The sequence below is a fragment of the Tamandua tetradactyla genome, chromosome 17, assembly GCF_023851605.1.
Source record: "Tamandua tetradactyla isolate mTamTet1 chromosome 17, mTamTet1.pri, whole genome shotgun sequence".
Taxonomy (NCBI): domain Eukaryota; kingdom Metazoa; phylum Chordata; class Mammalia; order Pilosa; family Myrmecophagidae; genus Tamandua; species Tamandua tetradactyla.
Genome location: NC_135343.1, coordinates 43,102,964 through 43,127,037, shown reverse-complemented (window position 1 = coordinate 43,127,037; position 24,074 = coordinate 43,102,964). Strand labels below are relative to the sequence as shown.

The window sequence follows — 24,074 nt, the reverse complement described above, 5'->3', positions numbered from 1 at the left end:
TATTGTGAATTACTGATTATATATGTAGAACAGAATGATCATATGTTAAGAATGTTTTCGTTTGTTTGCTGTTTTTTTAATTAATAAGAAAAACTGAGACAAAAAAAAGTTATGATCCACAACTGGGTGGGTCACATCTGCATGGAAAGAATAAAAAGATCCCACTGAGCAATACTGAATGAGAATTAAAGAACATGGCTTTTATGGGGTACAGAAGAGTTTCAAACCAGCAGAAGTGGAACACTAACCCATTACAAACTCTGAGATCCTTTCTGTAACTGCTTGTTGAAATGTACTCTGGAAATTATTGCTTTTTCTATCTTTTCTTCGTATCTGTTATATTTCACAACAAAAATCATTAAAAAAAAAAAAAGAAGAAAGAAAGAAAAGTACTCTCTACAGGGGAAGGACAGTTACTGGGGGAAGCCTTGGCTTGAGCAAGAGGACAGGACACATAGCCCAATCATAAGTGACTCTCCAGAGATGGGCTAGGAAATGATGGGTCCTGGGGCCCAGGTGTAATTGCTGGGCTATCCTAACAAGTCTGTGGAGCTCAGGAGTTGGGAATTTGTATAGATTACACTCAGAAAATGAAAGGTGCAGGATTTCATTGGGTTGATGTTTCCACAGAGCTCCAGCACTAGTGAAATCTAAGGATGAGGTGGCCATATGTTCCAGTTTGTGGGACAGTCTGGTACAATGTCTGTTGTACCAGCATAATTATTAAAGTACCCCCCTTCACTCCCAAAGTCTTAAATGAGTTGTAAGTTGCATGTAATATATATATACTGTAAATCTTTATTCCCAATTTCTGTATTTATCTCACTGTGGACAAGTAACAAACAGTTCAGGAGTGATACTTGTCTGCAGACCAAACTTAAAGTAGCACTGTTGTAGGTCCTTGCATTGTTTGGGGTAAAAGGACCAATAAGTCTGATAAGTCATATGTGCAAATATTGTGATTAGTTTTATGGAACTCCTAATAATATAGTAAAAATTGAAGTGTCCATACAACTGGAAAAAAAAAACTCAATACAAAAGAAGGCAAAGAGTTGAAAAACAAAAAAGGAACAAAAAAACAAGCAAGACAATACTGAAAGCACATGTGGGATGGTTGATGTAAACCCAAATATATCAAGTTGCATACATGTACATGATCTGAATGTTACTGAAAAATAACAAAGATTATTAGACTGGATTTAAAAAGGAAAAATATATATATGCTACTTAAAAGAGACATATTGAGAATGAAGAATGAACTGGAACAAAACTAAGGATTTGTCAGGAAGGAAGACAGGGAAAGGAGTGTCAGGTAGAAACCAGTACCCACAATAGTCACATAGTACCTAAGGGTGAGTTAGCACGTGGGACTAGGACTTGTGGCTCTGGGTCCGTGAGCTAGCCCCTATCCTACATTATCTTGCTAGCTTCAAGGATTTTCCTTGGTGTCAGAATAAGATCTGTAGGACATCCTGACTGTAGTTCACTGACTGCTCAGACAAACAGTCCTGCAGTACTGAGGTGGGAGCCATGGTATTGAGCCATGCTTGGCTGAGATGTAGCTTCCTGTTGTCCCCTAGGCACAGACCCCACCTCTAAGATTGAAATGTGTTCTATGCCTGCAGGGGGATCTAACTAAGAGGATGCAGACTAATGGAAAAAGATCTTAAAATATTTGCCTAAGTATGGCCCAAGAACATTCATACTGCTTGAACATTTCAAGAGCCCCAATTTGTATTTTAGGTTAACTATAACCTAAGTTAACTGAAGTTCAGAGCTTTCATGTACCCACTTTAATCACTACAACAGATTTTCAAATGGAAGTTCTGGGCCCCAATTTAAGAAGGTATGCAGTTAGAAGTCCTTTTGCCTCTCCCCAAAAAACCATTAAAATTCCTGATAGGACTCAGAAAAAGATTAAGATATAACAACACTGATCATCTTAAGGATGAGCAAGCAGTTAAAAAAAAAAACAAAAAATAACTCATAGGTTTGTGAAAAGATTTGACAGCATATAAAAAGAAAACAAAGTGCTCAAGATGCAGGAGTTTATGCTTTTGAACAAGCATTACGGAAGGCAATTTATGAAAACTAGGTATCTGTTTTATGCTTGCAATAAAATTTTAAGAACAATGGGCACTAAAAAAAGATAATTGATGAAGCACACCGATTAAGCACACCGATTAAGATGTGAAGGGGGAACTGGTTTTAAGGTAAGTAAAAATAAAAGGAAGCTAGATAAGGTAAGGGACATCTGTAAGGAAATGAAAAATGAATAATTTAAAACTACATTAGATGCAGCAAAAACCTGAATGGTGTGTGTGTGGGGGGGGCAAACTTTAGAAGCTCTTTCAGAATGTGGAGGAAAAGAACAAAGCACTGTAAATGATGAGAGATGAATTCATAGACACAAAGGGCAGGGAACGGAGACCTGACATAGTTGTTCCAAAGAATAGATGTGACTCCAGGAGTATAAACCAACAAAGGCAAGAAAAACCGTACAGGGGACGATAAGTCTACATTTTTGGAAGGGGAGAGCAAATAAGAGTGCTAAATGATTTAGCAGAGGTGCCTCCAAAGTCAGCAGTGGAGAAAGGGAGAGCAAACCTATTCACATTGTGATCTCCAGAAGGCTCAGGAATTGATTGCAAAAGGTGACAGTGGGAGAAATGGCTGAAAATCTGTTTAAGGAGCAGTCTGAGCTCCCCCACTCTCAGCAGTCAAATCACTGCTCCACCCAGTTCTGCCAAGGGACTGGAAGTTTATCTCTGGGACAGATGAAACAGAGGATCCTTTTTCTGGGGAAGATGGGCAGGTTGTAAGCCAAAGCATAGCACTGATGGTAAGAAGATTAGGGTACGCATGCACACTGCAGACTGGCTCCCCTGGGTCTGTCCCCCAACTGAGTCCTCCAACACAGGGGAGCAGGTCTTGCCTTCCAGGTGGGATATAGGAAGCATATTCTCTGGGAAAATCTGACTAACCCAGAAGGCTTAAAAAATGGACTTCAGAGGTTCACCCTGTAATGCCACTTACGGTCCATAAATTCTAGCTGAGCACTGTTTCCAATCTGTGTTTAAATCCACACTCTTAAATATGATTGGACAGCTCTTTTTCTCCCTGGCTGCCTGAGGATCACCCGCCATCATGAATGACACGGTAACTATCCGGACCAGGAAGTTCATGACCATCCGACTACTTCAGAGGAAACAAATGGTTATTGATGTCCTTCATCCTGGAAAGGCAACGGTACCTAAGACAGAAATTCGGGAAAAACTAGCCAAAATGTACAAGACTACACCAGATGTCATCTTTGTATTTGGATTCAGAACCCATTTTGGTGGTGGCAAGACGACTGGCTTTGGCATGATTTATGATTCCTTGGATTATGCAAACACATAATTTGGATTATGTGTTTATTATCCAAACACAGACTTGCAAGACATGGCCTATATGAGAAGAAAAAGACCTCAAGAAAACAGCGAAAGGAATGCAAGAATAGAATGAAGAAGGTCAGGGGTACTGCAAAGGCCAATGTTGGTGCTGGCAAAAAGTGAGCTGGAGATTGGATAACAGAAAGAGTAAGGATTCTTCAGTGACTTGATCCGTGATTGTGCAGATATTTCACCAGAGGATTAATAAAACTAAAAACTTAAAAAAAAATATGACTGGACAACCAAGGATTATCAAATGTTAGGAAAATCCTTGAATATGAAACAGAGAACAAATCAAACCAATAAATAGAAAAAAAGCAACCTGAAGAAAACGGAGACCATGTAAGAAGAAAACAAACAAAACTATCATTAGTCCTCATGGAGCTATTTTATTCATGAAACAAAAACAGAATCATATAAAAAGAAATATCTAAAGAACACATTAAACTGAAAAATTTATGATTTCTAAATTAAGCAAGTCTCATGCCTCGTTTTGCTATCATTTTGTCATTTTTTATTCTGAGTTCCTGGCAGAGTCCATGCACATAGTGGAAAAAGCAGGCAATAATTCAATATATCCTCTATCAACTAAAACTATAAACACACACACATAATTTATACATAAGAAATATATGCACATCAAAAAAGGCAGGAACAATATCAATCTGTTGATAGATGTTTATATTCTTCTTTTTGCTTTTCTATTTTTTCAAATATTACAAAATGATTATATATTATCATGAGCAGAAAAACATTTTAAAAACAACCCTTCATCAAACTAAAAAAAAACACCTAACTTCAAACATGGGGAAAATGGGCTTTCAATTTATGTGACAATAGGTTTTAATTAACATCATTCAAATGGAGAAAGCTGAAATCCAGTCTAACATAGCCACTCAGACCTTCTCTATCACATCATGTAGTACAATTATGTGCATAGCATTCACCATTATCTGACATTTTTCTTGGCTTGTTTGCTTATCTATTGTGTTCCCCCAACCCCAACTCCAACATAAGTTATCTGGGAGGTGGTACTTGTTTATCTTCTTTGGCACTATATTCCCTGTGCCTAGAATAGTACCTAGTACACGGTTGATACTCAATCTATATTGGTTGAACACATAAAAGAGAATTTTCATATTGTGCTGGTTTGAAAGGAAGTATGTCCCCTAAGAAAAGCCATGTTTTAATATAAATCCCATTTCATAAAGGTAGAATAATTTCTATTCAATACTGTATGTTTGAAACTGTAATGAGATTATCTCCCTGGATGATGTGATTTAGTCAAGAGTGGTTGTTAAACTGGATTAGGAGATGACATGTCTCCACCCATTTGGGTGGGTCTTGATTAGTTTCTGAAGTCCTATAAAAGAGGAGAATGAGAGACTCAGAGAGAGCAGAGAATGCTACAGCACTACAAAGCAGAGTCCGCAAGCCAGCGACCTTTGGAGATGAAGAAGGAAAAGGCCTCCTGGGGAGCTTCATGAAAGCCAGGAGAGAAAGTAGCAGATGATGCCTTGCTTGCCATGTGCCCTTCCAGCCAAGAGCGAAACTGTGACTGTGTTCGCCATGTGCCTTTCCAGATGAGAGAGAAACCCTGAACCTCATTGGCCTTCTTGAACCAAGGTATCTTTCCCTGGATGCCTTTGATTGGACATTTCTATAGACTTGTTTTAATTGGGACATTTTCTCGGCCTTAGAACTGTAAACTAGCAACTTATTAAATTCCCCTTTTAAAAAGCCATTCCATTTCTGGTATATTGCATCCTGGCAGCTAGCAAACTAGAACACATATCAATTCTCAAAAGCAGATGCTCCAACAGAAAAATGGGAAGAAGACGTGAACAGGTGACCTAAAAACAAAGAAACATGGACATCTAATAAGTAATCTGTGAGGGAAGGAGCATGTCTGTCATAGTTATCATTATATTTCCAGTGACAATTTTGGCATACAATACGTGATCAATAAAACAACTGGCAAATAAATAAATGAAAATGAAAATGTGTTTAAGCTTGCTAATTCGAAGAATATAAATTAAAGCAATGAGCACTATCTGCACTTATAAAATGCCATGGATTTCTTCTTAAACACGCAAACTCAGTGTTGACAAGTATAGGGAAATACCTGGAGATTAATATCTTCTTTTAAGACCAGAAGCACTTTGAGGGCAGATGGTGTATCTACTTGTATCTATTTTGTTCATTGATAACGTTTCCAGTGCCTGGCACAATGTAAATGACTCATAAATATTTGTTAACTGAATCACTGAGTGGAGAGCAAATCAGCATAACTCTTCCGGATAGGACTATGGCTCTCCAGAGCCAGAAAAATATTCTTACCTTTTAACCCAGATTTTCCACTTATGGAAAAGTAGGCTTAGAAAAATCAAAGAAGCACATGAAAAGATAGTCATTTCAATCATGTATGTAACAATGAACTTTTCTAATTAAACAATATAATGTGCAACAGTAAAGGATTTGTTGAGTTCTAAGCAGCCATCAAAATAACGAGTCCAGGCCCCTCTCTGAGCCATATGGCGGAGTGAGACACTTCAGGGCTTCACCCCATACTGAAGTTTTGAACAACCAGCAAGAACTGGCAGAATCATCTTTCTCAAGGCTCCAGGAAATAGATAAAGGACTGCAGTAACAGGACGAACACTAAATGAAGAAAAAGGCTGTTTAAAAGCAGTAGGCAGGTGCTGGTGCCAGGGTAGTTCAGTGGTACAATTCTCACCTGCCACCATGTGGGAGACCCAGGTTCAATTCCTGGCCCATACACTTCAAAAAAAAAAAAAAAATCAACAAATGGTGCTGCAATAACAGGATAGTCACATGTAAAAAAAATGAAATGTGACTTGCGCCATACAGCATACACACACACAAAAAAGCAATAGGATCTTAGGCAGCTCCCTGAGCTGGGTTCCAGAGGGAGTGAGTAACTCCACATACTGAGAGCATGCATGTCTGTCCCCATCTGTTTGGTGGTGGCTTGGGTAGTTAGCATCCTAGAACTTGCCCTGTATGTAGAAGGCAGCTCACTGAGCTCACTCTCCTACAGAATACAGCCAAGTGGCTGCCTGGGGCAAGAGATTGCTAAATGCAGGATGGATAGTGCAGTGCCCGGGACTGCAAAGAAACTGTGAGGCAGCACTTGGGGAAATTCCTAGGACCACATGCGCATGCCCAAGGCAAGACATATGTGCAGAAAGGATCAGGGTGGATCCCTATGTTTTGGTCTGGAGCTATTCTCTAAATTCATCATATGGATAATGTATAAACATGTAATTTGTGACAAGAACTACATAAAGATAGGGGGTTGTGGGTGTATAGGGACATAATTTGTGTATATCATTGAAGCTAAGTTGGTATCAAAGCAAACAAGATTGGTATAGGTTTAGTGTGTTAAATTTTAACCCCATGGTAACTACAAAGAAAATATCAGAGACATAAATCAGAGTACAGGTTGCTAGGGGCAAGGTATAGGGGGAATAGGGAGCTAGTACAAAATAGGTATAGGCTTTCTATTTGGGGAGATGGGAATGTTCAGTAATGGAAGGTGGTGAGGGTACTTCAACATAGGGAATGTGATTAATCCACTAAATTGTATGCTTGGGAGTGGTTGAGATGGGAAAGTATATGTTGTATATATGTTCTCACAGTTAATAAAAAACACAGTAAAGAGAATAATAATTAAAGGCAATATATGATCTTGGATGGAATCTAGCAAGGGAGGAGAGAAAGCTCAAAAGGATATTATTGGGACATATGAAAAAATTGGAATGTAGACTGTAAACTTTTTATCAATGTTAAATTTCTTGAATTTCTTGAAATCCTGTTTTTAGGAAATGTACATGGTAGTATTAAGTCTTCAAGGAGCATGATGTATACAATCTACACTCAACTGTTCAGAAAATGGATTGATAAATAGACGGATGGATGGATAGATAGACTATATGGCAAAGGTGGAAAAATTTTACAATTGGTGGATCTGGTTATCTAGGGGCAGAGGGGTATGTTCTCTATATGGAGTTTGTATTATTTTTGTAACTGTCTTGTAAGTTTGAAAATATTTTTAAACAAAATTAAAAGTTTTTAAAAATAATGTGTTTAAAGGGTAAAATAAATTCAGAAGATGGAAATACTAGCGGTAAATGAGAGGAGGGAGGAGTGAGGGGTATGGTATGTGTGAGTTTTTTCTTTTTTCTTTTTGTTTCTTTTTCTGGAGTGATGCAAATGTTCTAAAAAATTATCATGGTGATGCACATTTAACTATGTGATGATATTGTGAGTCACTGATCATATACCATGTATGGAATCTATGTATGTGAAGATTTGTTAATAAAATATTTGAAAAAATATATTTAGAATGTGTTCAGAGAATGTATAAGGAAATGGAAACCTATTAAGTGAAAAAAATATAAAAAAGTATACTAAATATATAATGTGATTCCATAGGGCAAAAAAATTGTTGTATTTATATATGGAAAAAATGCTAAAAGGAAAGTGATCAAAATGTCCATAGCAGGGACATTCTGATTTTGATTTGATTCTGAGATGGAGAATCACAGGTGATTTTTATTTTCTTCTCTAGCCTTTCTACAATAAGCACATAATTATTTTCTAACCGGAAAACAAAAAACTAGAACAAAACCAAAAAATTTTCTTTTTTTTTTTCTTTTCGCATGAGCAGGCACCGGGAATCAAACCCGGGTCTCTGGCATGGCAGGCGAGAACTCTGTCTGCTGAACCATCATGGCCCACCCTAAATGTTCTTTTTAAAGAAGGGAAATAGCTATTACAAGATCCCTTCTGCTAAGCACTGGTTCTCAAACTTGAACATGTTTCAGAATCGTCTGGATGACTTCTAAAACAGATTGCTGCCTTCGGCTCTCCTTCCCAGTCAGTAGCTCCGGGTGGGGCCTGAGAATTTGTATTTCAAAAAAGTTCCACTGGGCTAAGAGATGGGAAGATAGCATCATGGTGTAGTGAAAATGACAGGGGTTTTAGAGGCAGTCAGTTTCTATTCTGGTTTTGCTCTTTGCAGGCTGTGTCTAACTATAGCTAATCCTTCTCAACCTCTGTTTGCACTTCGATAAAATAAAAATGAACACCTCATAGTTGCATTGTGAAGGTTACATGATATGGTATAAACATCTAACATAGGGTCTGCCTTCTTTAAGGTTCTTAATCAGTGTTAGTCTCCTTCCCTTTCATTTCCCCTGAAGGTGCAGCACACATGAGCCTCAATTGGGTTACCGTGACATGATTTAGCTGCACCACAGGTCAAATCATTTCCTCTAAACCTACCAAACTACATGAGTCCCCCTGATACTAGCAAATTCTTTATTGAGTCATCTATAGAATTGGGTAATGGTATCCTGATATCTACTTTGATGTAATAGACAGTAGTATCTACTTTGCAGGGATGCCAGGAGGATTAAACAAAATAGTATGTTAAGTGCTCGCTACAGTAGCTGGCATTTGGAAGATACTCACCAAATGCCAATTTCCTTCTCCCTTCTCTTTCACGGGTATTTCTCCATCATAACTCCTAGGCCTAGTTAAAAAGCTTATCTCGTCTAGGATACTTCATATCAATTTTTCTGCCTCAATCAGATTGTTACTTTCTGTGTAACATTTAATTTTTGCATGTTTTTAAAATTAATTATTTCAAAATATAGAGCTCCATTTACCCCCCCCCCCCCAGTTTTCCCTACTAACATTTTACACTAGTGTGGTATGTTTTTTACAATTGATGAACCAATGTTATTTATTTTTACTTTTATTTTGTGGCATAGGCAGGCTCCAGGAATTGAACCCAGGTCTCCAGCATGGCAGGCGAGAATTCTCCCATGGAGCCACCATTGAACCAATGTTATTATATTAACTAAAGTCCATGATTTACAATAAGGTTCACTCTGTGATTTATTGTGGTACTATATATAATATAAAATTTACCATTTTAGCCACTTTCAAGTATGCAATTCAGCCGTGTTGATTACAGTCACAATGCTGTGCTACTATCAATGCTAATCCATTCCCAAAACTTTTCCATCACACCAAAGAGAAACTCTGTACCAACTAAGCTTTAACTCCACATTGCCTGCTCCCACCCCTGCCCCTGGTAACCTGTAATCTACTTTCTTTCTCTTTGAATTTGCATATTCTAGCCATCTCATATCAGTGAGATCATCGAATGTTTGTTCTTTTGTGTCCGGCTTATTTCATTCAACACGATGTCTTCAAGATCCATCCATGCTGTAGCATTATGTCAGAACTTCATTCCTATTTATGGCTGAATGGTATTTCACTGTATATACACACATATGTATGTATATACCACATTTTGTTTATCTATTCATCTGTTGAGAGACACTTAGATTGCTTCCACCTTTTGGCTTAATGATGCTATGAACATTGGTTTATAAACATCTGTTCGAGTTCCTGCATTCAGTACTTTTTTGGTATATACCTAGAAGTGGGATTGCCGGGCCATATGGCAATTCTATACTTAATTTTTAGAAGAATAGCCAACATGTTTTCCACAGGGGCTGCACCATTTTACATTCACACCGACAAAGCAAGGGGGTTCCTATATCTCCACACCCTTGCCAACATCTGTTTATATTCCATTATTTAAAAACTAACAGCCATTTTAGTGGTCGTGAAGTGGTACCTCATTGGGTTTTGATGTGCATTTCCCTAACAACGGGTGATATTGATCATTTTTTTCATATGCTTTCTAGACATATTTGTATATCTTTTTCGAGAAATGTCTATTTAAATCCTTTGTTCATTTTTTAAATTGGGTTGTTTGCTCTTTTGTTTTTGAGTTGTAGGCATTCTTTATATTTTCTGGATATTAAACCCTTATCAGATATATGGTTTCCAAATATTTTTTCCCATTCTGTGGCTGTCTTTTCACTTTCTTGATAATGCCCTTTGATACACAAAATTTTTAAATTCTGATGAAGTCCAATTTATCTATTTTTTTTCTTGTGTTACTCGTGCTTTTGATGTAAAGTCTAAGAAACCATTGCCTAACACAAGGCCTTGATGATGTTTTCCTACATTTTTTCTAGAAGCTTTATAGTTTCAGTTCTTATGTTTAGATCTTTGATCATCAATTTTGAGTTAATTTTTGAATATAGTGGGAAGTAGGGGTTAACTTCATTCTTTTGCATGTGGATATTCAATTTTCCCAGCACCATTTGTTGAAGGGACTTTTCTTTCCCCATTGAATGGATTTGACACCCTTCTCGCAAATATAAGTGAAGGTTTATTTCTGAACTTTCAATTCTATTCATTGGTTTATTTCTGTGTGGTTACGTGGCACAATTAGTTCAAAGTCAATTATTTGCTTATTTAAGTATAGGTAAGGACCCGCTCTATGTAAACTACTGTATTGGATGTTCAAGAAAATAAATAGTACATTATCCCCTGCATTCCGAGATACTTGGTTGAATTGACAATATACATGAAAAGGTGAATAGGAATGCATGGCAGATTGAGATAAATTTTACAGAAAAGCATGGTAGGAGTTTTGAGATTATAGAGTGGTGATCTGTGATTATTTTGTACTGTGAAACCAAAGAATTACTGAATGTCGTAAAAGAACTCTGGTTTTATGATTGAGAAAATAGGCCAGAAATTTTAGTGGCTTCAGGTGACATCTATGGAGTAGCAGAGGTTTTCTGTCACTTACTACTACACTGCTTGTAGATGTATTTCTAACTATCCCCAAATCTTTTCAAATATTTATATTTGCATTTTCAATATAAGCAGTTTATTGTACTCAAACACTGGGCTCTAAAGCCAAAATGTTTGGGTTTGGATCCTGGCTGTGCCTCTTACTAACTCTGTGAGGTTGGGGAAATCACATATCTCTGTGCTTCTGTTTCCCTGTCTATAAAATGGTTATATAATAGTACCTGTGTCATAGGGTTGATTTGAGGATTAAATAACTTATTATATGGAAACCTCTTTCTAATTGTGGCCTTATCATAAGAGCTATTAGTGTGTTATCAGTCTCTGAGAGAATGGAAGGAAAGGAATTGTCTTTTTTTTTTTTTCTTCTGTTTTCAACCACCTCCCTCAGATTCTGATCAAAGCAATCAGGTGGATGTTCAATAAATACACATTAGCTATCTTATCCTATTGGATAAAAGGTATATTTTTGTATTTCAGAAGGAGACTTGGGATTTGGGCAAAGGTGGTCTAACTCAGTACTATGGAAAGTCTAGAAAATGAAATTCTGAGTTGATAACAGATTCTAGGATCCAACAGCCTCCCTTAAAAAGTCAGTCAAAATTAATGGGTGTTGAGAAAAAAGTCAGTGCAAAATTAATGGGGCAATGAATGTAATTCCAAATGAGCTTTCCCTTCTATTTTAAGATCTATGCCAAACTTCCTCAGACAAAACCTAGCCTTTTAAGGGAAGTGCAGAGAAGATGCTTACCTGGGTTTGCTTTGAGGGAATGTTTTAGTTAAGTGCCTTATCCCATCTTTGAGGTGGCTGCCTAGATTTGTGAAGTGAGGCAATAACACTGACTCCTTCTGAAAGAAGAGATGCCCTCTCAACACAGGAAGTGTAATTACAATGATACTTCTTTAAATCTAATTAAGCAGCAGTAGCAGCAGCAGCTGCTGCCAGGGCCAGCCTGGTTACAGGTCGGCTCAATATTCAGATTAGAAAGAGCAAGAAGCATTTATCCCAGGGCACTCTTCTCAACTCCAAATTACTGCCAAAGAAATTCTGGGATGAATTACAAGCAAGGGGTTGTCGCAGTACTAGGGAGAGTGGAGAACAGGTGGAGGTGAGAACCTATAATCAGGGTATAGAAAAATCATGGAATATTTTGCAGGGATTTGGCACGACCTCCAGCGCCATCTATCAGGAAATCTAGGACGGAGAAGAGTACCAAGGCCTTCCAAATTTTCCGGGTTTGGCAATGCAAAGCACATCGCCCAGCCCTGTCAGCATTTAGGGGATATTGGGGCTAAATAAGCATCAAAAGGACTCTCGAAACGAAAAAAAAGTAACACAAGGTCGGCTTAGGTTTCCTTTGTGGGAGGCGGGGTTAGTGACGGTCAGGCTCCCGCATAGCATCAGCAAAGGTGGAAGAACTAAGGGTCACCGCGGACATAGGAGCCCAAAGTTTGAGGCGGAGACAACCGGCCGGGTCTCCTGAATCCCAGGGTCTGTCTGCACACAGCCTTTATAAGTTCCTCGGTTTGAGCCTCGTGTGTAGGTTCCCGAATCAGGCACTGTTTTACTGAGCGTTTTTTTCAACGCCTGGCTTAAGAGCTGACTCTTGAGCCGGCTCTCAATAACATCTGGGAGCAAAAAAGTAGCTTTCGAGATTTGGGGCAGAAGGCACCGGACGGTTTTATTTATTTTAGGCTTGGCGTTCTGCTGTTGCCATAACCATCTGCCAGGAGATTTCTTTTCCGATCACCCTCCTCCTCCACCTTCTGTCCAGGTGACGTCGGCAATCCTGGCAGAATCCGCCAGGGGCTAAGCGGTTAAGCCGCGTCCTTCAGGTGTCAGCCTCATTCCGTCTGGAAACCACAATCCCCAGGATCCCTTTTGCATGGGGCCAAGCCACAAATAAGATGGCTCCAGGGGGGTAGACCGTGCAGCGGGGAGAAATCCTGATACCTGGCAGTTTGTTTACCGGATGTGTTTAAATAACCGAATCCCCACATTTGCACCACCCAGCTAACCACCTTCACGGCGGCGAAGGCCACGGCAGGCACTTCGCCCGTTCCCCGAGGGGCATCCTGGGAGTTGTAGTCCAGCCGGCGGCGGCTCAGAACTACATCTCCCAGGGTGCCCTGCGCGCCGGGACTATCAAGGTACTTTTCCAAAACTCGGTCCGCACTGAGACCCCATTCCCTGACCCCATCCTCCCCCTAGTCGGCTGCCTCCGGTTTATCGCGACAGGGCGGCGGTCTCAGGGGAGGCTCGGCCCTGGCCGCGCAGCCCCAGAGGCACTTCCGGCGGCGGTTCACTTCCTGGCTGGGTGGATGGAGCCGGGCGGGAGCGCGCGCGGGGGAGGGGCGGCGGGTCAGTCTCCGCCGCAAGCTGGGAGGATCAGCTGGCGGGCTGGCGGGCGCCGAACGCGGCCCCGGCTCTCGCTGCAGCGCCGCCTCCTAACCGCGTCGTACGATCCGACGGCCGTGACAATGTCGCTGGGCTGGTAGCCGAGCGCTGGCCGCCGAGCCGTCTCAAGTGGGTGCCGCCGGGATGCTGCCTCGCGGGGTGGCGGGGAGGATCGGGGAGGAGGGGGAGGTAGTGCCCGGCCGGGGTCGGCGCTGCAGGAGGCGGCCAGAGTCTCTCCTTTCTCCGAGCTCGGGTCTCGGCGATCCCGGGTCTCGGCGATCCCGGGGTCCGGGCCGGGGATGCGTTTTCAGCCTCAGAGGTTTTTCTACCCCAAGATAATGCATGAAGCGTTTCCCCGGGATGATGGCTTTGGCTCCCCCTTAGGTCTCAGCAATTGAATTTTTAAGTGTGTTACTGATTCATCCTCTCTCTCTCTCTCCCTCTGTCATCACAGGTTTAAACTTACACGAATCGCTCTCCTGAGGAGGAGGGGACCCGCCGCGCGACTGACACGCATATTCCTATAGGCATCCTCCCTCAGCCCCCACCCCCTCGCCCGGATTCGGGTGGCTCCTTTCCGAGCTGAAATCCGAGAAGAAATCCTTGGATCTCTTGTTTCCCTTAAAAAAAAAAAAATCTAGAAACCATTGGCTTTTTGCTCTTTTGCTGTTCCTTTTTGCAAGATGAAGAAGTTTTTCGACTCCCGGCGAGAGCAGGGAAGCTCTGGCTTGGGCTCTGGCTCCAGCGGAGGAGGGGGCAGCACCTCAGGCCTGGGCAGTGGCTACATCGGAAGGGTCTTTGGCATCGGGCGACAGCAGGTCACTGTGGACGAGGTGTTGGCGGAAGGTACGGTGGGACTCCGTCTGTGCGCCGAAAATGAAAATCTTGCTGATACGGCAGGACCCTGGTTGTCTAGTTGAATGTATGAATGGGTTTTGACCAGTTGACCCTCCCTTCCCCCTTCTCTTGCCCTGTGATTCATTGTCCTTGAGAGATTTAAAACTGAGATTTGAGAGTGACAGGGCGTGTGGAGGTTGTGGGGAGGTTGCCGGAAATCGTTTACCTTAGTGGCCTTTTATTTTTTTAAAAAATGTTGAGAAGCCACCCTTGGCTGTCTCACCGAATTATGAGGATGAGATGAGAAAACGTATGTATGAAGGTATAAAGCTTTATATCAAATACAAGGTAGTAGGTTTGTCATCCCCATGAAAGTTGAATTATCGATGTGGAGGCTGAAAGGGTGGGGATGGGAGACCTTTAAGAAAAGAGAGGGGCTTCTCTTCCCACCCAACTTTTCCACTTCCATGGTCAGCCTTTGGAAGGAAGAGGATTTTTGGAGAATGGGAATGTGTTTTTCTAAATTTACAGCTGCCACAGCCAAGGGTTTTGCATTTGACTGGGTTTGCTTCCTGACTTAATTGTAATCAGGTTCCCAAGATGTAGTTAAGATAGAAATTATATGAAATGAATGTAGTTATTTTGAATTCAGTGTTTTGCAGGCCCTTCTTGTTTATTTTTTTAACCCAAAGAAGATTACTTAAGGTGCTAAAACAGTGCTTTTAATTTTGTTTCTCTTCTGTTGGAGAGCATGTTATTTAGATCTGCTGTGTAAATTCCCTGTGTTGTGTGTGCATCTGTAGATCTATTAATAATGTAGATATATATCTCCCCCACCCCAGGCTTTAGGGAAATCTTTGCATGTCTCTTGCTAACCTTAACCTCGACCTTCATAATTATGCCAGACTCATACTTTTCACAGCCCATTGCCTGCCTAGTGTGCTTTTATTTTTAATAAAAGCAGCAATTTCCTTGGCATGAAGCTATTCAAACTAATTGGATGGGGCCAACCTGCTGTAGGTTGTGATATAGAACTGAGAGGCAGATGGGGGAAGGGGTGGCCTCTATTACTGCAACATAGGGGAGAAACAATTTATTAGCTGGGGTATGGGGAGGAGGAGAGAAAACCAAGAGGCCCCTTTAAAAAGGAGCCTTTGGCAAGCTAAGGTTGAACGAAGGGTCCTGACCTGGGCCTGGAAGATGCCTGTCATGGTGAGTATTGCAGGCCCGTGGGCTGGGAGGAGGAAAAGGCTGTGTTTGGCTCTCTGCTTGTGTAAGCACTGAATTCAGCAGGGCCTAGTTCTCTGGGGTTGGATTGAAGCCTGTACTTTAAAAACACTGTTTTTAAAATGATGTCTGACAATTATGTCTTTGTGAAATTATTGCCCTTTTCCATTCTCACTACTGCTCTAACTGGACTTAATCTGGGGCCTGAGTCACTGTCCCTCAGGATACTTCTTTGTGGGCTTTGGTGCAGAATGGGAGATGTTTCTGTGCCCGCTGCCAGATCCGCACCCTTGAGTCTGATCTGTCTTTTTCATCCCTGTGCTAAAGCCCTTGACTGCAGTGGGGGGTGAGGGTGAGGGGTGGGGTAGGGTGGGGAGGGGAGGGAGTGTGTATGTAAGAGAAATCAGGAAAAATGAGGAGGTGCCTGGCTCTTTCCTCCCCTCAGAATGGCCTCTGCTGACTTTATAGGCTAGGGGCATTTACTTTATGTAGCATATTGTCTCCTTACAGGTTCTCCTACCCTAAGCAGTGCTGATCTCAGTTCTCAGAGATGGAGAAGAGTGATGTGGAAAAGAAAAGGGAAAAATCGGTTTTCGTTACCTAGATTGCCCTCCTCTTCCTTGAAATTTATCCCTGAGAACTGCCACATCACATATTATGATGTTTTTTATGTGGAATTTAGGACTTGCAGCTCTTCACTTATTTATTAATTCATTTGCCAAATAACTATGGAGCACCTATAATGTGCTTCACACAGTACTAGTCTCTGTATTGAACTAGATACTGGAGTTACAGACTACTTTGAGAGAGAGAAAACAGCCACTTATAGTAGAGTGGTAAGTGTTAGCATGGAGATAAGCCCAGTTTTAGGGAGCCAAGAGTTGCCTACTGGAGGAAGTGACTTCTAAATAGAACTGAGCAGGACTTAACCAGGTCTTAGAGTAACAAAAGAGAATGTGATGCATTTGGGAAGATTAATAGACTTACATTTTTTTTTTCTTTTAAAGTTAGGATTCCACAGAGGTGAGGTAGGGTTTTAACCCCTCTTTGAAGAGACAGGGAAAAGAGGTGATTGGCCTTAACTAATTAATTTTTTAAATAACTGGTTGTAGAAACCGGGTCTGGCAGTGTTACCTTCCTTATGGTCTTTGACTATAATTGAGTTTGAAATTGTGGTTCATAGAAATGTGCAGATATGTAGGGAGCAGTAGACAAAGTATGCAGCACCTACCACCTAAAAAGGCACTCCTAGGTTCTGAAAGGTCTAAAATGTGGTATCTGCCTTAAGAAGCTGCCTATGAATTTGGGAAGATAGGCCTACATTCACACATACAGTAGGGTGGTTACTAGCACTGGCTTGGAGAGTCAGAATGTCTAGGTTCAAATTCTGGCCCTGGTCTTTATCAGCTGTGGAACTTTGGGCACAGCATTTCACATCTCTCATGAGTTTCTCTACGGCAGTGGTTCTCAAAGTGTGGCGCCTGGACCAGCAGCATGTATAACTTTGGGAGCTTGTTAGAAATGCAAATTTGGGGGCTTTATCCCATAAACTGGTTGGGACTTTAGCATGTTTCCCTGAGAGATTCTGATGCAAGCTAAAGTTTGAGAACCACTGCCCCTTGGGGTAGTCTTGGAGATTAAATAAGATAATATATATAAAGAAATATTTCTCATGTGTTCAATAAATGGTTGCCATTACTTTCCAGCAACATTACGCCATATATACAGTCTGTGGGAAGGACCAGTGGTATAGACAATGTCAAGGCTACTTTGGCTGTAGCATTATGAAGTATTCATTTTCCCCCATTGTATTTGGGCAGAGCCCGTTCTTTGCAAAGACCTCACGAGGTCTTTAAAGGTTCAGTAGATATTTTGAGTAGCCTTGATCCTTTCCTCAACTTTCTCCTCTGAGTCCCCAGGTGGTGACCTGTCTACCAGCCCCAGCCAGAGCTGTCTAAGGACAGTCAGAGCTGTGTCTGGAGTATCCAAGATAGTGGCCGGGCAGTACAGCAAGGGATGGGAATAGGGGCTTCTAATACAGACCCTGTTGCTACCATCCCACTGATTATCCCTTTTGCTTTAATATGGATGTGGGACTATGTTTCATAGTAAGAAATTGCAGGAACCCCAAGGAACAGGTGCTGGAGCAGACAGGATAATATGTAGACAGGATAATATGTAGACAGCTATCTCTCTGTCACCAGCATTAGTCCTGCTGGCCTGGTTTCACTAATTAGTCCACAGGGCCTTGTTGGCCTGGGGGAAGTGAAGATTCTAAATCCCAAGTTAGTGGGTTATGGCTATCTCTGGGCTGGGTAGGATAATTTCTCTCTAGCTTTCTCTGTGAAGATGAGATGCTAAATTGTCCAGGTTAGTAGGCATGTGATGTCAAGTGAATATTTGGTTTGAGCTTCCAGTGTGTGCTCAATGGGAAAATGAAGCAGTGCTCCAAGGATTGAGAAGCTGTGTTTTCATTATACCTCCTTAGCTAAATGAGGCCTTACATCTAAGCTTAAAGCAATATTGCTTAATTAAAAAATATAAACAAAATATGTTATTGTTTGTTGAATTCCTGCTATGTCCAAGACAACATTCCAGAACTGCATCAGGTGGACCAGGTGCCCCCCAGGACAGTTTTCTTACCTACACTATAGGAATCCAGCTCTAGGGCTAATGAGGACAACTAAGACTCCATATCAGTAAACTTTGATAATTTTTTTTTACCTAAGGTAGTAAAGCTTAAAAATGTATGTGGAACCACCTAAAAATATATGTAAGGCATTTAGTTGCAAGGTGTTGGTAGTTAGCAATATAACGTATGCATGTATTAATTTAGTGAGTATTTATGGTGTCTTCTTTGTGGCAGGCACTATAATATGTTCTGGAGATAGAAGAATGGGCCATGGGACTGGCTCTTAAGGAGTTCATAGGCATCAAACGACCCACTAGCTTTTGATTTGCAGTAGATGGCCATAGATGTTTGTTAGAAAGGTGTTATGAGATGATAAAGAGAAGTGACCCCAGGATGAGGGTTTATAGATGACGTATAGTGTAAGCAGGAATGGAAATTGCCCAGCAGATGTTCCATGCAACAGTTATGCAAGACCTTCCAGGCTGAGAGAATAACATGTGCAAAGGTGTGGTGTGGTGAAACAGTATGGTCAAGTTCTGGAAATACTGACTAGTGGTGTCATTTTGGTTAACACAAACTCCCTCTTCCAGAATTGAGGAAAGGAAAACTAAGAATGGTAGAATTAAATTCCCTATATTTTGTCCCTGATGTGCTTGCTGCCCAGGACCCTTTGAAAGTAGCTGCTGAATAGCTATCAAGTATGCACTAGTCTCCTACTGGGCTTTGCCCTTTGCTAATTGTGGTGCAAGGGAGCATCTGGTCCCTAGGGAGAGAGTGGTTAGGGACGGTTCCTGGTGGAATCAGATGAGAGGCAGGGAGCTTGAAGAATTTGGACAGAAGCAGGAGAATGAGATGACCACTGGTACAGAAAGGAGTGAACAGAAGGGTGTCTGACCAGAACAGGTGGTATATGGAAAGAATAGGAAGAAAGGTTATAGAGGGTTTTGAATGCCAGTTAGAGAGGTTAGTGGTAAGCACCTAAGGTCTTCTCGACCCATACACCAATTTGATCCCTTCCACTGGGATGTCTTTGCCTGCCGGGAAGTCTGGTTTTTAGAGGCAACTGCAGATTTTCAGGGGGTGGTTTGTGAATGGTGTCTTCTTCCTGGCTTTGGGCATGATGACGGTTATAGCTTTGCTAAATATAGCCAAATCTAGGATTCAGAAATGAAGTCCAGAATAAGGACTTGCCATGGTTGAATCCTGTCCTTTGGTCGTTCTATGAAGTCATGCTCATTTAATGACAGGTAATGAGGAGAGTTTCAGGTGGGATTCAGGTGAGATGGTATATGTGTGGGGGGGCATACTCTTGCATCTTGATAGCTGAAACTGCGTGTAGAGTACCCAGGAAAGGCTTGATGAATATTAGCAAAACAGGCGTGAAAAAAATATTGCAACGGAGCAGTCATTTTAACTATCATTATTTGAAAGTTGGCACTTCAGAAAAGGATCTAGAAACTACCATCTACTTCCAGGCCCTCTTAGGATGTTTTCTGAGATTACATAAAAAATAACTGATATCTGCATCTGAAAGAGCCCCAAATTATAACAGAACATTAATTGTCTACTGAAGTAGCTTCTAGCACTGTGAAGTAGCAAAGAATAAATAGTCTCTCATCTGCTTTTTCAGAGCCACACTTTGGTGTAGGAATTGGGGGATCAAGATTTGTTTGTTCATTCTTTGCCTTATTCAGTAAGTGTAAGGCCCTCATTGTTCATTAGGCATTGTGCAGAGTTGATTAAGACATGGCCTTGCCTTGAGGAACTTGTAGTCATAGGACTTGAGACACAAAAGGAAAGGAGTAGGGGAGCAGACATGAGGGAGCAATTTATTTTGGGAAGGGGGGATATAGTCAGGGAGCGTGAAATAAAGGTGACATTTGAGGGTATCTTCAAAAATTAGGGCACTTTATTGCTATGTGGACAAGGTAGGAGAATGGCAGAGATGATAGCATGGCCGAAGACCCAAAAGCAAGGTTATGCACTGCTTGCTGGGGAGCTGTATGTTTTGAGGTAACAGTAATCTTTTAGTAGCCCAGGGCGGTGCTGTCCAGTATGGTAGGCATGAGCTACATGTGGCTATTTAAGTTTAAATGAACTGAAATTAAATAAAATAAACACTTAATTCCTCAGTTGCACTTGCCACATTTTAAATGCTCACTGGTCACATGCGACTGATGCCTGCCATTTAGGACAAAATAGAATATTTCATCATAGAAGTGCTGTGGGACAGTGTTGGTCTGGAGCAGTGGTCTCTAAATTCCTTTTTGCTAGAATATCACGGTCGATTATTTAAACAGTATGCATTGGGCGGACAGGTAGTGCAGTGGCAGAGTTTTCGCTTGCCATGCCAGAGACCTGGGTTCGATTCCCAGTGCCTGTCCATGGGGGGGAAAGCATCTCTTTCATGTATGTATGCTAGTTAGTTTATAAGTTATACTCAGGTGCTGCTACCATTAGCTAATATCTGAAGGGACAGTATATACTTTGGATGAAGTTCTTTAATGATAGTAGATGTAAATCCATATTTAAAAAATCTCAGTGATTTTTTTTATTAGATTGTCAAATCTTATTAGATTGTGATTATGTCTACATTGTAATATGACTGAAGAAGAGTTTATACCAGGAAAAGAAATGACAACTCTGCCCTTCTCTTGTTGTTCATTTATGCTTATGCTATCTATAATCCCTGGTTTCTTTGCAGGAATCCTTTTAAGCCTTTTCTTTGTTTTATAAGGGTTAATTCATTGAAAACAATGTCATCAGTAAATTCACCTAACTAAGCACACAGGAACTGCAGTGCATCTCTGTGCTGAAAGGATATCACCCTCAACCTTCTGTGCTGTGGAGCTCCCCCTTTTCCCACTGGATTCCATCAAAGTTGTATGAAATGCATGACAACATATGGACTGAGTGGGAGTGCTAGTGTCAGGTCATGTATTAAATATTAATAAGGATAAACTCTTATTTTTTAAGATGAAAAAATAGAAGTAGAAGGGCTCCTATTTTCTTTCCATTACCCAGTTGTTTGTCTTTGGTACTCTTGTTTGGGGACTACTGGTCTACTGCAGTGGTTCTTAACCTGGGGTGATTATCCCCAGGGGCATTTAGCAATGTCTGGAGACATTTTTGATCATCACAACTTGGTGGCGCTTAATACTGGCCTCTAATGGGTAGAGTCTGGGGTTGCTACTAAACATCCTGCAATGCACAGGACAGCCCTTGACAACAATAAAGTATCCATCTGCCCACAATGTCAATAATGCCAGGATGGAGAAACCCTGCTCCAGAGGGCAGATTATGGTGCACATGACGGAAGGTAGTGTTGGGAAGGCCAGCGGGTTGGCCTAACTGAACAGTTTGACATGCGTTTTACTGACTGGGAAGCAGTTATGTGTTTAAAGCATCACTTGTGTAATTTGGAAAAATAACTGACATCAGTTTGGAAAAAAAGATTAGAAACAGGGATGATTAGTGGTAGGGAGACGAGGAAGAAATAATTGAAATAGTCTGGGTAAGAAAAGCTGGATTAGATCGGGAGAATACAGAATTTGTGGTGAATCTGAAATATATATTTCATAGGTAGAACTACCATGATTTGTTGACCAGTGTGGGGGAGAGAGAGGAATCAAAGATGGCTTAGAAGGGAGTAATTTGCTGCGGGATATTAAGCAAGTTACTTAACTTTTAAATTCATTTTCTCAGATTCAATGAACCAGCATTCAGTCTTAACCTATTATGGTTAAAAATCTTTACTCATTTTCTGCATAAAATAGCTACTTCCAAAAATACATCACTAAACTAAAAGAGGATAGAAAGGTAAGTCTTTGTTGGCCCTGGCTATGAGAACTTGTAATAATCCTCTACCTCTGACTGGATATAGGTTTTGAGCTTTAAAAAATTCTCCCCAGATTCTCTTATTTCAGCAACCCTAAAATATTGTAGAGCCATTTCCTGACTTGAAGAGCTCCCCAAGAGCTCTTGGGGAGAGTTATTAAAGATCAGGGTGTTATGAGAGAAGATATTAATAAACCTTTGTACAAGGAAAAATTTGCTGGCAGAGTGCTGCACTTGCAGCCAGGGACCTTGAGTTTAAGTTCTTTCATTGCTGCTTTCGCTATGACTTCCTCATCCGTACAGCTGTAGTAATAACCATCGTGCCTACCTCTTGTAGGGATGTTGTGATCACTAAATAAGAGGTTGTCAGTATATTAGAGTACATAAGAAATGGCTTGCTCTGCCAGCAAAGAGTCAGCAAGCTTTATTGAGCATCTAGTGTGTTTTCAGATCTGAGATGTGGGAAACAGAAGTAATGCAAGACTTGGTTTCTGTGCTGCTTGTTGATGTGTTGTGTGACCTACACCCAAGAAATAAGTGAACCCCCCCAAGAGGAAATCTACTACACTGTATGGTGTAGTTTCTAAATTCAGGAGGAGTTGAAGGGAAGGAGATTAGTGAGGACTGAAATGGTTAGGAAAGATGGATTGTTCTTAACTGCCAGTTTTTTCCCAGATCCTCTCCTTCAAGAAATCTTGTTTTAGGGAACATATCTAGTTCAGCACATTTGCATGTGTTATATACTTCTCTTAGCAGAGTTGAAGTAAGTATTGCAATAGTTTTGGTCTTTTTTGATGACCAGAACTGCTCACATAGTAAATCACATATTTAGTGTTTATACCAAAAACAAAAAAGCGTTTTCATTCTATGTGAATTTGAATTACTCAGGAATAATGAATATTAGCTCATTAAGGTAATACCATTGCAGCATTTTGTGTCTACATTTTCCCTCCTTTATTATCTTTATTATTATTCAGTCTATTATCTTTATCATTATTCAGCCAATTATGTATTTTAAACAATCTCAGCTCTTCTGTTGAAGCATGAACAATTGTTATGAAAGGGGAATCCTCACAAGTGAGACTTCTACACTGGCAGAGGATGAGTTCCTGAAGTTGAGACAAAGTCGAGTTTTTCTGTGGGTGAATTAGCTTGGGCTGGTCATCTTTCTCCTTGGACTCTGAGTTTACCTTGACAGACAATGGATTATGGTATCAAGCGAGGTTTTGTTACATACGATTTCTGAAAAGCTGAGAGATAATTGTACAAAAGCACTTATAGCATCTCTGTATTATTATAATAGAATGCTAATCCTAGCATTGAGGTTAGATTATCATTTGTAATTATAATGATCTTGAATAATGATGTCTTTCATCCAGGACTTGAATCCTGGAGAAAGCAGTATAATGCTCTGTAATTCGTTTGGTGCCTGCTTTCAAGAATACTTAAAGCTGTTGTATTGGAACCTTTAGGGTGAGAGAAAAATTATTTTTCTCTGATACTGAGCATGAGTTTAAGGACAGACTTCCATTTATTACCCATTTTATTACTCATTTGGGGCTTTATTACCCATTGGTGACCAGAAGAAGGAAGAGGACCCAGGCTTCATTTGTCTGACCCTTTTCTCCAGGATTGAGACCCTAGCAGTATTTACACAGGTGGCAGATCTCCTGCTCATATCTTTGGCTCATCATTTTCTCTAGTCAATGAATCCTACAGGTTTCTTCTACTTAGTATTTAATTTCCCCTGAGAGTAGCCCAATCTTTGGCCTTTGTCCTCCACTATTTTTAGAAGCCTGGAATCATGGGTGGTGAGGGGAACACTCTGTTGGAAGAAAGAATTCCATCTTTTGGTTGTGGAAAAATCTTCTCTTGAACAGAAGGTTTACTCAGTAATGATTGAAGGAAACCTAATATCCATTACTGTGTTTTTTCCCGGAGGAAAAGGGAGTGCTGTGACTTTTCCTTAGAAGAAGACCTTCAAGGTGAGCACCATGGG

At 40.8% G+C, this 24,074-nt stretch overlaps 1 protein-coding gene and 1 pseudogene across 9 annotated transcripts in view; both read left to right on the top strand.

The window, feature by feature from the left end:
- Positions 1-3,113: 3,113 nt before the first annotated feature.
- Positions 3,114-3,638, top strand: LOC143661590 (small ribosomal subunit protein eS24 pseudogene; annotated as a pseudogene).
- A 9,586-nt stretch (positions 3,639-13,224) lies between these two features.
- AAK1 (AP2 associated kinase 1) overlaps positions 13,225-24,074 on the top strand; it is a 205,646-nt gene continuing 194,796 nt past the window's right edge. For 8 of the 9 annotated variants that reach the window (XM_077134454.1, XM_077134450.1, XM_077134453.1 and 5 more), the window contains exons 1-2: positions 13,519-13,671; positions 13,997-14,388. In XM_077134454.1, coding sequence (XP_076990569.1) covers positions 14,226-14,388 — 163 coding nt within the window. In that variant the 5' untranslated portion in view covers positions 13,519-13,671; positions 13,997-14,225. Of the gene's footprint in view, positions 13,296-13,518; positions 13,672-13,996; positions 14,389-24,074 lie in introns of those variants that run through there. The other variant, XM_077134449.1, reaches the window with a different exon arrangement.